Source organism: Mus caroli, unplaced genomic scaffold, assembly GCF_978045245.1.
Source record: "Mus caroli unplaced genomic scaffold, Mus_caroli_1 scaffold_5, whole genome shotgun sequence".
NCBI lineage: Eukaryota > Metazoa > Chordata > Mammalia > Rodentia > Muridae > Mus > Mus caroli.
Genome location: NW_028227260.1, coordinates 155,127,033 through 155,142,181, shown reverse-complemented (window position 1 = coordinate 155,142,181; position 15,149 = coordinate 155,127,033). Strand labels below are relative to the sequence as shown.

Here is a 15,149-nt window from a genome sequence, read left to right as displayed (position 1 = left end):
TTCCAGTTTCTGGCTATTATAAATAAGGCTGCTATGAACATAGTGGAGCATGTGTCCTTATTCCCAGTAGGAACTTCTTCTGGGTATATGCCCAGGAGAAGTATTACTGGATCTTCTGTTAGTACTATGTCCAGTTTTCTGAGGAACCGCCAGACTGATTTCCAGAGTGGTTGTACAAGCTTGTAATCCCACCAGCAATGGAGAAGTGTTCTTCTTTCAACACATCCTCGCCAACATCTGCTGTCACCTGAATTTTTGATCTTAGCCACTGTGACTGGTGTGAGGTGGAATCTCAGGGTTGTTTTGATTTGCATTTCCCTGATGGTTAAGGATGTTGAACATTTTTTTCAGGTGCTTCTCAGGCATTTGGTATTGAGAATTCTTTGTTTAAACTCTGTACCTCATTTTTTAATAGGGGTATTTGATTTCCTGGAGTCCAGCTTCTTGGGCCCTTTGTATATATTGGATATTAGATCCCTATCAGATTTAGGATTGGTAAAGATCCTTTCCCAATCTGTGGGTGGCCTTTTTGTCTTATTGACAGTGTCTTTTGCCTTATAGAGCAGCTTTGCAATTTTATGAGGTGTGATTTGTCGATTCTTGATCTTACAGCACAAGCCATTGCTGTTCTGTTCAGGAATTTTCCCCTGTGCCCATATCTTCAAGGCTTTTCCCCAATTTCCCCTCTATAAGTTTCAGTGTCTCTGGTTTTATGTGGAGTTCCTTGATCCATTTAGACTTGAGCTTTGTACAAGGAAATAAGAATGGATCAATTTGCATTCTTCTACATGATAAACATCAGTTGTGCCAGCACCATTTGTTGAAAATGCTGTCTTTTTTCCATTGGATGGTTTTAGCTCCTTTGTCAAAGATCAAGAGACCATAGGTATGTGAGTTTATTTCTGGGTCATCAAACCTATTCTATTGATCTATATGCCTGTCATTGTATAGATGTCATGCAGTTGTTATCACAACTGCTCTGTAGTACAGCTTGAAGTTAGGCATGGTGATTCCACTAGAGGTTCTTTTATCATTGAGAATAGTTTTTGCTATCATAGGTTTTTGGTTACTCCAGATGAATTTGCAAATTGCCCTTTCTAACTCCCTGAAGAATTGAGTTGGAATTTTGATAGGGATTGCATTGAATCTGTAGAATGCTTTCAGCAAGATAGCCATTTTGACTATATTAATCCTGCCAATCCATGAGCATGGGAGATCTTTCCATCTTCTCAGATCTTCTTCGATTTCTTTCTTCAGAGACTTGAAGTTCCTATCATACAGATCTTTCACTTCCTTAGTTAGAGTCACACCAAGGTATTTTAGATTATTTGTGACTATTGTGAAGGGTGTTGTTTCCCTAATTTATTTCTCAGCCTGTTTATCCTTTGTGTAGAGAAAGGCCACTGATTTGTTTGAGTTAATTTTATATCCAGCTACTTCACTGAAGCTGTTTATCAGGTTTAGGAGTTCTCTGGTGGAATTTTAGGGTCACTTATATATGCTATCATATCATCTGCAAATAGTGATATTTTGACTTCTTCCTTTCCAATTTGTATCCCCTTGATCTCCTTTTGTTGTCTAATTGCTCAGGCTAGGACTCCAAGTACTATATTGAATAGGTAGGGAGAAAGTGAGCAGCCTTGTCTAGTCCCTGATTTTAGTGGGATTGCTTCAAGGTTCTCTCCATTTAGTTTGATGTTGGCTACTGGTTTGCTGTATATTGCTTTTATAATGTTTAGGTATGGGCCTTGAATTTCTGATGTTTCCAAGACTTTTATCATGAAGGGGTGTTGGACTTTGTCAAATGCTTTCTCAGCATCTAATGAGATGATCATGTGGTTTTGGTCTTTGAGTTTGTTTATATAGTGGATTATGTTGATGGATTTCCATATATTAAACCATCCCTGCATCCCTAGAATGAAACCTACTTGATCATGATGGATGATCGTTTTAATGTGTTATTGGGTTCGGTTTGCGAGAATTTTATTGAGTATTTTTGCACCGAGATTCATAAGGGAAATTGGTCTGAAGTTCTCTTTCTTTGTTGGATCTTTATGTGGTTTAGGTATCAGAAATTGTGGCTTCATAGAATGAATTGGGTAGTGTTCCTTCTGTTTCTATCTTGTGGAATAGTTTGAGGAGAATAGGAACTAAGTCTTCTTTGAAGGTCTGATAGAACTCTGCACTAAACCCATCTGGTCCTGGGCTTTCTTTCTTTTTTCTTTTTTTGGTTTGGAGAGTATTGATGACTGCTTCTATTTCTTTAGGGGATTTTGGACTGTCTAGGTCATTAATCTGATCCTAATTTAACTTTGCTACCTGGTATGTGTCTAGAAATTTGTCCATTTCATCCAGGTTTTCTAGTTTTGTTGAGTATAGCCTTTTATAGTAGGATCTGATGATGTTTTGGATTTCCTCAGGCCAGCCGAGTTCGCACCCAAGATGGTGTGGGGCTGGAGCCACCAGAAGGAATCCCAGTCACTGGTTGGGTGGGTTTCCTTTGTCCCTGTTCCTGCTGCCACAAGACCCTCTGGGTTCTTTTTGGAACAGATGTTGCATTCCACTCACCGGTGATCTCAAGATCCTGGGTGTGCTAGGTTTCTGCAGTGTGGAGAGTCCTCTGGGGACCTTGGTACCCTCCGCTGATATGGGGAATTGCAGACTGGTATCCAGTTGAGCTGAGGTCTGAACCCCAATGGTCATAATACACCTTCATGACAAGGTAGGTGTTCCCTCATGCTCCTGGAACTCTGGCCCCTGCCTAAGGTACCACCTCCCACAGCCCCCACAAGAGAAGCATGATCAGTACTTACATAAGCAATGGCCCAAGCTTCTGACCTTAAGGCTAAACTCCTCCCCAGTTACCTAGCAACAGTAAAGTCCATAAAAAGAGCTGTTCAGCCCCCACCTGACTCTCTTACTCTTACTCCTTTGTTCCTTTATCTCTCACTTCTCTCTCCTTTTCCTTTTCTCTTTGTCTTCTCTCTCCTTTCTCTCTCTCTCTCTAGCCTTCTCTCTCCTCTCTGTCTCTCTCTCTTCTCTCTCTCTCTCTGTCTCTCTGTCTCTCTGTCTCTCTCTCTTTCTCCCTGCATTTCTATAATATGGCTCTTAAACCATAGAGAGTCTCTGCTCCATCTAGATCCTCTGAGTCACTCTCACCAGTGTTGGGAACTCCTTTCCTCATCCCTCTCTCCTATAACCCCGGGGTGACAGGGTGTCACCTCGGAGTTCCTGGTTGGGGGCTGCCCTTCTCAACCCCCTGCAGCGTGGGCCAGGCATGCTTACCCGGGGCCAAGTGGAAAAGTGTCCGGCAGCTCTGCCTGCGTCCGCCTTCCCAGAGCACAGGAACTCTGACCGGACATTTGGCCCCTTTTCCTTCCCCTTCTTCCCCAGGGCACCCCCAGGGTCCATCTCCCTTTTTTTTTTTGTTCCCAAAACACTGAGTTTGTGCCCAAGATGGCATGGGGCTCTTCTTGTGTCTTTATACAGGACTAGTCCAAGACTATTTGGTCCTAGCCAGAAATGTCCAACACCATCCTATTGACCATCAAGATGGCTTGACTCTTACTGGCAGGTCATGCACCAAGGAGACTCACTGGCAGGTCAAGGACCAAGGAGGTGGAGGAGGTGCCACTAACAAACAAGATCTTCTGGAAGGACATTTATGAGCTAGTGGCAGCCGCCCAGGCCACATGCCCTCCACAGGCTTCCCTTTCTTCCATTTTTATGGCTGTCTTTGATTTCTTTTAAAGATTTATTTGTTTATTTTATGTATATGAGTACACTGTAGCTGTACAGATGGTTGTGAGCCATCATGTGGTTGCTGGGAATTGAATTCAGGACCTCTGCTCTTTCCGGCTCAAAGATTTTTTTTTAATTTTTTTATTTGATGTGTTCTTCATTTACATTTCACATGCTATCCCAAAAGTCCCCTATACCCTCCCCCACCACCCTTCTCCCCTACCCACTCACTTTCACTTTTTGGCCCTGGCGTTCCCTTGTACTGGGGCATATAAAGTCTGCAAGACCAAGGGGCCTCTCTTCCGATTAGGCCATCTTCTGCTTCATATGTAGCTAGAGACATGAGTTCTGGGGGTACTGGTTAGTTCATATTGTTGTTCCACCTATAGGATTGCAGACCCCTTCAGCTCCTTGGGTATTTTCTCTTGCTCCTCCATTGTGGGCCCTGTGGTCCATCCTATAGATGACTGTGAGCATCCACTTCTGTATTTGCCAGGCACTAGCATCCGGCTCAAAGATTTATTTATTATTATATGTAAGTACATTGTAGTTGTCTTCAGACACACCAGAAGAGGGCATCAGATCTCATTACAGATGGTTGTGAGCCACCATGTGGTTGCTGGGTTTTGAACTCAGGGCCTTTGGAAGAGCAGTCAGTGCTTTTAACTGCTGTGCCATCTCTCCAGCCCCCATGGATATCTTTGATATTCTTCATTCTAACTCTGCTACTGGCCAGTCTCTTCCTAACCCTCCCAATACCCACAATGGGTAATTCTTTGCTAGGGAGACCTATAACAGACACAACAAAATTATAGGAACCCAGGACTATTCACTTGAAGGATGCTGGACCAAGATTGAGATTTCTTTATACCCCAATCCCATCTCCAATACCCATAGAGCTTTCTTCTGCTTTCCTTACTGCAATACAGATCACTGCCTGCAGGAGGCCTCCATATATGGAGGTTTCAGATATTTGAGATGCCAATACTGAATTCACAAGCTGTGGTGGCACCATGCTCACCAACTTTAATACGCTTTTCCAGTTTTCCATCGGTGATCCCTGAGACCAACAATGATGAATGGAAGTTATGGGTAAGCTCTACCCTAATAGTGATACCAAATACCCTGTAGCTGATGTACACATCACCCACTTGCTCATCCCTGCCTGTAAGTCAGTCTTTGCCCATGTTAACATTCTTCAACAGGAGGATCAAACACAAAAGGAGATCCAAGCCACCCTCTCCTGTCATATATATATATATATATATATATATATATATATATATATATATATATCAGCCTACCTCCTTCCCCTAAACACCTACCCTAACTCCTCTCAATGCCTTTTTCTGTGCTTCTCTCTCCTGCTAATTATTGGCAGCTATTCCCATTAACATCTTGTTTCACGAACCCCATGAGGCCTTATCCACAAAAGTTACAAAACATTCCTCTTTTTAAATCTAGCCTTCCCCATTTTGCCTCCTAGAGTCTTCCTCAAGGTCCTATCCAGCTTGTTCCTGTAACATCAGTGTCAACAAGTCAATATGTATTAACATCCTCCCCCTTTCTCTCGTGCAATAATATTATCACTTCCTGTATTAAATCCCCTTTTAAAGATTTCTGCATTCCCATAATGATTGTTCCCCTGGTTTATCTCTATGAACCTAAAGAACTCACCTTGCAACCTAGAGGGGGCTGAAAGAAAAGAGAGGTCTTCATCCCTCTGCTCATCATTGTGCTCACCATCTGTACTGGCTAGTTTTGTGTCAACTTGACACAGCTGGAGTTATCACAGAGAAAGGAGCTTCAGTTGAGGAAATGCCTCCATGAGATCCAGCTGTAATGCATTTTCTCAATTAGTGATCAAGGGGGAAGGCCCCTTGTGGGTGGTGCCATCTCTGGACTGGTAGTCTTGGGTTCTATAAGACAGCAGGCTGAGCAAGCTAGGGGAAGCAAGCCAGTAAAGAACATTCCTCCATGGCCTCTGCATCAGTTCCTGCTCCCTGACCAGCTTGAGTTCCAGTCCTGACTTCTTTCAGTGATGAACAGCAATGTGGAAATGTAAGCCGAATAAACCCTTTCCTCCCCAACTGCTTCTTGGTCATGAGGTTTGTGCGGGAATAGAAACCCTGACTAAGACACCATCTCACTGGGTGCCATGGGAGCACCCCTCATCCAAACACACCATTTGGCCAGTGACTTCCTGATAAGCTTGACCAGGCCATGGCTTCCACCATGAAGCCATGTCTTGAGTCGCTCCATTGACAGATCACTTCCCCAAAGGGGATTGTTCTGCAAAATTGAAGAACTCTGGACTTACTAAGGGCTGAACAAGGAGGTACTTGTGTTGTACTGGGGGGGACAATGCTATTTTTATGTTAATGAGTCTGGGTTAATAGAACAAAACATACAGGTGCTTAAGGATCCCCAGTGAGATTTCTGACATCTTTGAGCTCTCTGAGCTTGCTATGCCTCAGGTACCACATCTTGATACTTAAATCCTCTGGAGGCGTGGCTTTTTCCCCTCCTTGGCCACATACTGGCTATTGGAACTCTTCTCCTACTGGCTTCCTGTTTCATCTATTTTCTAAAACAGTAAGTAAGCAATATTGCCAAAGTCACTACCAACTAAGTTCTGGTTCAATACAAAACCACTCCCAAAACATGTTGACTATGGTGATACTGTTGTTGTTGTTTTAGAAAAACAACAGAAAGGAGCTGTGGGACTGAAATGGCCCAGGATTACAGAGTCAAAGGTTCTCCAATCCCAGATACCTCAAATGAGGATGGCAGAACTTGGCTACCCCCCACTCCCAACCTGACACCATAAAGTCAGCTGCCCCACCATCAACCCTAGTAAGAATTTATTCGGCCTCACTCCTTGTACTCCTACCTTGGCCAACTGAACATGGCCACACAAAGCTTGCCTCAGAGACCCTGACTACGTCTTCAGGGGCATAAATATTCCCCTTTCCCCCCAGTAAATGGAAACAGTTCTCCAAAAGCTGCTCCTGGATGTATTCTTTGCCCACACACTCATTGCCAACCAAGACCTGTACTACACCCACCCTAGTCTGTCTAAGTTCCCTCCCTCCAGTTCAGCTTAGTGTGTAACAGCCCTGAGTACCCTGAGGGAGAAGCAGACAGACACAAGGTGGTAGGTCGATGGAAAGAGAAGTTTAAATGGAGTTACCCTACATGGGTGCTATGCTTCTTCCAGTGCCAGATGTGGGATAACTTTCTTTGAGTGTTTATTAGGTGGGCATCCTAGAGACTCTTCCATACCAATCCAATCCAAGCTCTTGACATTGCTATCCACTTTTATGGTAAGATCATGTTGCTGAAGACATCACACACTTTGGTTGCAAGGCCTAGAGAAAACAAGTTGGCATCTACCTGGAAGCTCACTCACTGTTGACTAGGTTTCAGAGTACTGGAAGGTGCTGTGTTTTATGTTATCTTGACACAGGCTAGAGTCATCTGAGAGGAGGGAATTTCAATTCAGAAAATGCCTCCTTAAGATCAACTGTATGACATTTTCTTAATTAGTGATTGATGGGGGAGGGACCAGTCCATTGGTGGGTGATGCCATCCCTGGGCTCTATAAGAAAGGAGGTTTGGAGGGAAAAAGGGGGCAGGATCAGGCATCAGAAGAGACAGGAGCAAAGCCCAGAGGGTCAGGAGAATGATTAGAAATATGTAGCAGTGTAGGGTGGGAATGGGGGGGGGAGCCACTAGAAAGTACCAGACACCAGGGAAGCGAGAGGTTCCCAGGACCCAACTGGCATGACATTAGCAGAAATACCCAAAAGAGGGGAGATAGGAACTGAAGAGGCTACCTGCAATAGATAGGCATGGCCCCCAGTAGAGGGATGGGGCCACTCACCCATCTCAAAAATTTTAACCCAGAATTGTTCTTTTCTAAAGGAAACACATGGACAAAAAATGGAGCAGAGACTGAAGGAAAGGCTATACAGAGACCCACCTTGGGATCCATCCCATGTACAGACACCAAACCCTGACTCCATTGTTGATGCCAAGAAGTACTTGCTGACAGGAGCCTGGTATAGTTGTCCCCTAAGAGGCTCTGTCAACACCTGACTAAATCAGATGCAGATACAGCTAACCATTGGACTGAGCCAAGGAACACCAATGGAAGAGTTAGGGGAAGAACTGAAGGAGCTGAAGGAGATTGCAACCCCATAGGAAGAACAACAATATAACTAACCAGAATCCTAAGAGCTCCCAGGGACAAAACCACCAACCAAAGAGTACATGGATGGGACCATGTCTCCAGCTGCATATGTAGCAGAGGATGGCCTTGTAGGGCATCAATTGTAGGAGAAGCCCTTGTTCCTGTGAAGGCTCAATGCCCCAGCATAGAGGAATGCTAGAGGAGTGAGGCGGAATGAATGGGTGGGGAAGCACACTTTTAGAGGCAAAGGGGAAAGGGATGGGATGGGGGAAGGCATTGTGGAGGGGAGACAAGGAAGGGGAACAAAATTTGAAATGTAAGAGATATAAGGGGGGGGGAGCAGGCAGGCTGAGGAAGTCATGGGGAGGAAGCCAGTAAGCAGCAGGCCCACCCCCTGCCCATGACCTCTGCATCAGCTCCTGCTTCCATGTTCCTGCCCTGCTTGAGTTCCTGTCCTGACTTCCTTGAATGATGGACTACAATGTGGAAGTGTAGCCAAATAAACCTTTTCCTTCCCAAGTTGCTTTGGTCATAATGTTTCATCACAGCAATTGTAACCCTAACTAAGACAGGTGCCATGTAGGTCACCAGCAGTCTTACTGTGGACTCTTGAGTTTACTCTGTTAATCAGCTTGGCAAAATAGAACTGTAGATGTAATATTTCTATGAATAATATGGGAGTAACCAAATGCTTTTCGATTGGTATTAAGGTCTATTCCACAGCCAGGAAATTCACATCTGGTACTGCAAATCTTGTCTAAAATCCATGACTAATGAGATCACAGACACTAGAGTGAACCTGCCACTATAATTTTTATGAATTTATATAGTATCAAATTGCATTCTAACTACCTGACTCTATTCCCATATATTAGATGAACTTTTAATCTTCATCAGAGTAGCTTATTTTACAGTGGTAGTGGTTAATATGCAACTTCTCCAAGTACACAGAGTTTGCCTGTAGAATGCTTAGCCCTAAATGAGCCATCTATATTGCACTCCCTGACTGCAAGGCTCAGGGATGATTGAGCGAGAGAGGACATGAAGAAAGATTTTTAAGAGCCAGTAGTTGGGGGGAAGGGAAGAAGACCACTGTGAAACAGTGTTTTCTGGATACACCAAGATTGTTACAATCATGATTTCACAGCAGCTGTGATTGCTTACACTGGATCAAATCAATCAACATTTCAGGATGCTTTCGGGAGGTACACACTTCTAGTTGAGGAACTATTTCCAGTTGATAGCTTTTGGAAGAGAGTTTTTCTTCAAGGATGTGGCCCTTTGTATGCTGACCATATTTCATTGAATGGTTTCACATCCATGCACATTTGGGTAGCACTAATTTTTTACTTAGAGAGTTATATTTTCTTTAAAAAATAAAGAAGATAGTGGTAGAGGCAAGAGTAGTTGGAGGAAGTGGAGGTAGATATGATCAAAATGTGGTGTATACAAGTATGAACTTTTCAAAGAATAAATAAAACCCTCTGCAGTAGTAAAATTGAGAATCCCTTAAATCTTCCTTTTCTGAATCTGTGCAGCTTCCTAAAACATATGTAATTATGAAAGGAATCTAAATGGAGCCACCATAAAATGGTGGAGACAATAAGTAAATTAGACACCTTATGCCACCAAGTAAAACTTCCAATACCAGAATTCATTGAGTACTTAACCAAAGGGGTCCCATGGACACCCTCCACCAAGTATAACAGGCTATTGACAAGGTTATTGGTTGCTTTCTACAACATTATGGAAAGGCATTTTTTTTTTCTGAAGACAGCACTTCCTTAATGTCAATCAATTTGAAGAAGTTGAGCTGGTGCCCTAATAGAAGCTTCATTCCTACTGATTAGTGTTCATGGTGCTGGAACATACTCTGCAGGCCTACTGAAAAAGGAAGGTAATCCTGAGTATCACACAGTCATAAACCCTGTGACCTATGACTGAGACTTGCCTGCAAGATATATTGGTGCAATAGTGACACAAATATTACAGCATTAAAAATTATATTATATTTTATGGCCCACTCCATGAAATGGAATCCATACCTGACACTGCTAAAGTGGCCAAGAACCTGAGACTTAGGGGAATATATAATATTATTCTGCTAAAGGAACATAGCAACAGAATGACTCCTAATGACATACTGTTTTATGATCAGTGCCTCACTCAAGCCTTATCAGAGAAGCTTCTTCGTAGAGTAGATGGGAACTAACACAGAGATCCACAACTAGACAATGTGCTCAGAGTGAGACACTTTAGAATACTCAATCCTAAATGGTGTGTATTTATCAACTTCCTCCCTCTCAAGGCTCAGGAATCTATGTGGAAGAAGAAGCTGAAAGATTGTAAGCTAGGTGAGGGATGCCTCCAAGTAAACAGTATCTTCCAGACATAACAGAACTGATGAACAGAGGAACTCAAAGAGACTGATATAGCATGAATAAGAACTTCACAAGTTCAATCTGAGGGAAAATCACTGAGAGGGAGAAATTGAAACAGAGCTCTACCCCTAACCAAGAAGTTATTTGCAATTGATACCTGTTGGCAAATGGAAAAATCAGTTTTCCTCTATAGAATATCACTGGGTATATCAACCATACTCCAGGGCAGGGCCCATACTAAGGATAACTTGACCAACACAAAATAAACTCCATGTTTTTCATGTGTGTTTGTTTACTATTTTCATTTTAGCATTTTTTTGTCTTATTGATGTATGTTTTGACTTTTTTTTTCATTTTTCCTCCTCCTCCTCCTCCTCTTTTTGGTTTTTTTGAGACAGGGTTTCTCTGTCTAACCCTGACTGTCCTGGAGCTCACTCTGATGACCAGGCTGGCCTAGAACTCACAGAGATCCACTTGTTTCAGCCTCCTGAGTACTGGATTATAAGGCATGTGCAATCACCACCCAGTTTCGGTTTGATTTTCATTTTTGTGTTTCTTTTAGAGAGAGAGAGAGAGAGAGAGAGAGAGAGAGAGAGAGAGAGAGAGAGAGAGAGAGAATATAAAGTTGGTTAGGAATTGGAATAGGAGGTTCTAGGAAGAGGATGGGATAGGAAAAAGGATGCTCAAAATATGATATATGAATGAATAGATAGGGGGTTAAGTACTGGTAAAATATTGGATACCATTCAATTTTAATTACAAACAATATAGAAATAGGATTTTTGTTTAGACAAAGTCTCATTATATATCCCTGGCTGACCTGGAAATACTTATGTAGAACAGACTGCCCCTGAACTCAGAGTTCCAATTGAAATGCCTTTGACAATCAAGCGCTAGGAGTAATGATGTGTACCACTATACATGGTGTATTAGTCAGGGCTCTCTAGAGTCACAGAACTTATGGGTAGTCTCTACATAGTAAGGTATTTGTTAATGGCTTACAGTCTGTACTCCAACTCCGGACAATGGTCAGCAGCAGCTGTGAATGGGAAGTCCAAGGATCTAGCAGTTGCTCAGTCCCATAAGGAAAGCAGGTAAAGAAGAGAGAGAGTCAATCTTCCTTCTTCCAATGTCCTTATGTAGGTCTCCGGCAGAAGGTGTAGCACAGATTAAAGTTGTCTGCCACCATGCCTTTTTAATCCCAGATGACCTTGAACTCAGAGATCTCCCTGTCTTAATCTTCTGAAATTCACAGACACTATGCCTCAAGATCTCCATGCCAAGATCCAGGTCAGAAACTCAATTCTGGATTGTAGTTCATTCCAGATTTAGTCAAGCTGACAACTAGGAATAGCCATTACACTTGGCTAGAAGGAAACTTTTTATAAAGAGTGTTTGCTTAAAACCAACAAGAAACCTATTAAACATGGGATACAGTTGCATTTCAAGAACAAAGTAGGCATATTTGTGTGTATTTCTGTGTGTGTGAATCACAACACTTTAGTACAATTATGCTGACTGCTTACTGGGTTCTGTCAACCTCATGTGTATCTTCAATGTAATAGATACCACTGTGGTATTTTTGTAGCATGTTGAGAGCTATTTTGGCAATTGTCACTACATTCTATAGCTCTTCACCTTTAGCTTCTGTGTCTTATTCCCTATATTCTCAGCATATGGAGAATATTATAGCCTGAGTGTGAGGGAACAGGGGTTTGCATTGAAGTAATAGCCATATAAGTGAAAATGGACAAAATGTGGGGCATAAAAGAAAAAAGTTAGAATACACTTTGGGTATAGTTAATCAGTGGTGTAAAATTAGAGAGGTGTGATGGTTTGTATATTCTTGGACCAGGGAGTGGCACCCTGTGGAGGTGTGGCCTTGATGGAATAGGTTTGACACTATGGGTGTGGGCTTAAGACTCTCACCCCAGTTGCCTGGAAGTCAGTCTTTCACTAGCAGCCTTTGGATGAAGATGTAGAACTCTCAGCTCTGCCTGCGCCATGCCTGCCTGGATACTGCCATGCTCCTACCTTGATGATAATGGACTGAACCTCTGAACCTGTAAGCCAGCCCCAATTAAATGTTGTTTTTATAAGACTTGCCTTGGTCATGCTGTCTGTTCACAGCAGTAAAACGCTGACTAAGACAGAGAGGTATAGCCAAGAATGTTAAGGATTTATGTCATTTAATTTCCCTGAGCTTACCTCTAGAGAATAAATTCCCCAGGCTTCCCTATTCTTTCATGTAAAAGACATCTGAATCTCACTCAATTCATGGTTTTGGCTGACAAACTAAAGTATGAATTCTTAAGAAAATTTATATTCTCATAATTTAGCATCTATATTTCTTTCTTTCTTTTTTATCTCAACACAAGCCAATTATTTTTTCCATATTTTTATTGGTTATTTTATTTATTTACATTTCAAATGTTATCCTCCTCCCCATTCTCCCTTCCACAAACCCCCTATTCCCTCCCCTGACTCCCTGCCTCAATGAGGGTGCTCCCACACCTGCCCTCCCATTCCCACCTTAGCTCCCTAGCAGTCCCCTATGCTGGGTCATTGAGTTTCCACAGGACCAAGGGACTCCCATCCCATAGATGCCAGATAAGGCAATTCTCTGCTACTTATCCTAGAGCCATGGTACCCCCCCCCATGTGTACTCTATAGGTATATTTACACATTGGAGTACTGCTCACATATTAAGAACAATTACTTCATGAAATCTGCAGGCAAAGGAGGTAACCCAGTCACACACATACACACACACACACACACACACACACACACAAAACCACACATGGTATGTACTCACTGATAAGTGGATATTACGGGGGAAAAAAAAGCTCAGAATAGCCATGGTACAACTCATAGACCATATGAAACCTAAGAAGAAGGAAGACCACACCAAAGATGCTACAGTTCTACTCAGAAGGGGAAAGAAAATAATCTTGGGAGGGAGGGAGGGAGGGAGGAGAGAGAGAGAGAGAGAGAGAGAGAGAGAGAGAGAGAGAGAGAGAGAGAGAGAGAGAGGAGGAAGAGAGGAGTGGGAGGGAAAAAGGAGGGCTGGTTCAGATTTGGGAGGAGACTGGGGAAAATACAGAGGATCAGGAATTTGAAAGGAGGTGTTCAGCAGTGTGGGAGGGGAACTTGGGATAGCCACTAGAAATTCCCAGATGCCATGGAACCAAGAGGTTCCCAGGACCCAACAGAGAGGACATTAGCTGAAATATCCAACAAAGACGATATAGAACCTGTAGAGACCATATCCAATGTATAGGCATGGTCCCCGGTTGAGGGATGGGGCTACCCACTCACCTCAAAAATAATAATCCATAATTCCTCCTGTCAAAAGGAAATGCAGGGACAAAGAGTGGAGCAGAGTCTAAAGGAAAGGTCATCCAGAGATTGCCCCACCCATCTATCCCATCTGCAGACACCAAACCCAGACATATTGCTAATGCCAAGGAGAGATTGCTCATATGAGCCTGGTATAGCTGTTTCCTGAGAGGATCTGCCAAAGCCTGACCAATATAGATGTGGATGCATGTAGCCAAACATTGGACTGAGCACAGGGACCCCAATGGAAAAGTTAGGGCAAGGTCTGAAGGAGCTGAAGGGGTTTGAAACCCCATAGGAAGAACAACAATATCAACCAACTAGATCCCCAAAGCCCCCAGGGACTAAACCTATAACATCTATATTTCTATCATCTATGAAAGTATTAAAATTTATTTTTTGTTTGTATGTACATAAACATTCATATTTACTCATAGAAAGAAAATTAATTTTTGGAGCTTGTAGGTTGTACCATTTGTCAAAAGATCTTTAAACTATTCATGTACTTGTATGACAGAACTAAATACATACCATTAAGGTTCCAGTGGAATTTCCTTGATAACTCAGCCACTTCTTCCCATCCAGGCTATACATGATGATAAATTGAGAGATATAAAGGCTGGAAATTTTCTGACGAGCACCCTGAGTCTTGATGCCATGAACAATCATTGGTGCCAACAGATCTACCTACCAATTAAAACAACTTATTTTAATATTTTTAAAAGTACATAGTATATCTTGAAAATTATTAGTATTCATTGCTATTAATTATCCACTTAGAAAAACTCTATTGTTACAATTACCTTGCATATTCAGGGAAAGCAGGCACTAATGTTGAAATGTGACCATGTACGTATGTAAAGCCATGGAACATATGTGTGTTATTTTGAATATTCTTGGCCCATGGAGTGGTGCTATTAGGTGTGGCTTTGTTGGAGGAAGTGTGTCACTGTGGGCATGAGCTTTAAGATCCTCATCTTAACTTCTTGGAATCCTGTTTGCCTTCAGGTCAAGATGTTGAACTCTCAGCTCCTCCTGTACAATGCCTGACTGTTTGCTGCCATGCTCCTGCCTTGATGATAATGGACTGAACTTTGATCCTGTAAGCCAGCCCTAACTAATTGTTGTTCTAATAAGAGTTGTATTGGTCATGTTATCTATTCACATAAGTAAACCCTAACTAAGCAATATGATAGGAATGAGTAGGGAAGGTATTTATTGAATTATCTATCCATTTCTTGGCAAACCAGATCACTTTCAAATCATTGAGTCATTTCCTCCTCACACACATCCATGGAATTGCACATATAAATCAGAATGGCCTAATACATGGGCCTGATTGATCATGGGTTAAATGATACTATTTTTTGATATGTTTTGTTCAATAAAATGTCTTATTAAGGTGAATTTCATGGACCAAGTACAACAATCATTGAGTAATGTGGTTGTTGTGCAGGTATGAATATCTGACTTTAGACCTTAGCACCCAC

General features: G+C 42.3%; 1 protein-coding gene across 6 annotated transcripts in view; it reads right to left on the bottom strand.

Annotated features, from left to right (window-relative positions):
- F8 (coagulation factor VIII) overlaps positions 1 to 15,149 on the bottom strand; it is a 231,296-nt gene that overhangs the window by 54,931 nt on the left and 161,216 nt on the right. For 5 of the 6 annotated variants that reach the window (XM_085838320.1, XM_085838319.1, XM_085838321.1 and 2 more), the window contains one exon: positions 14,191 to 14,346. In XM_085838320.1, coding sequence (XP_085694446.1) covers positions 14,191 to 14,346 — 156 coding nt within the window. Of the gene's footprint in view, positions 1 to 5,337; positions 5,579 to 14,190; positions 14,347 to 15,149 lie in introns of those variants that run through there. The other variant, XM_085838324.1, reaches the window with a different exon arrangement.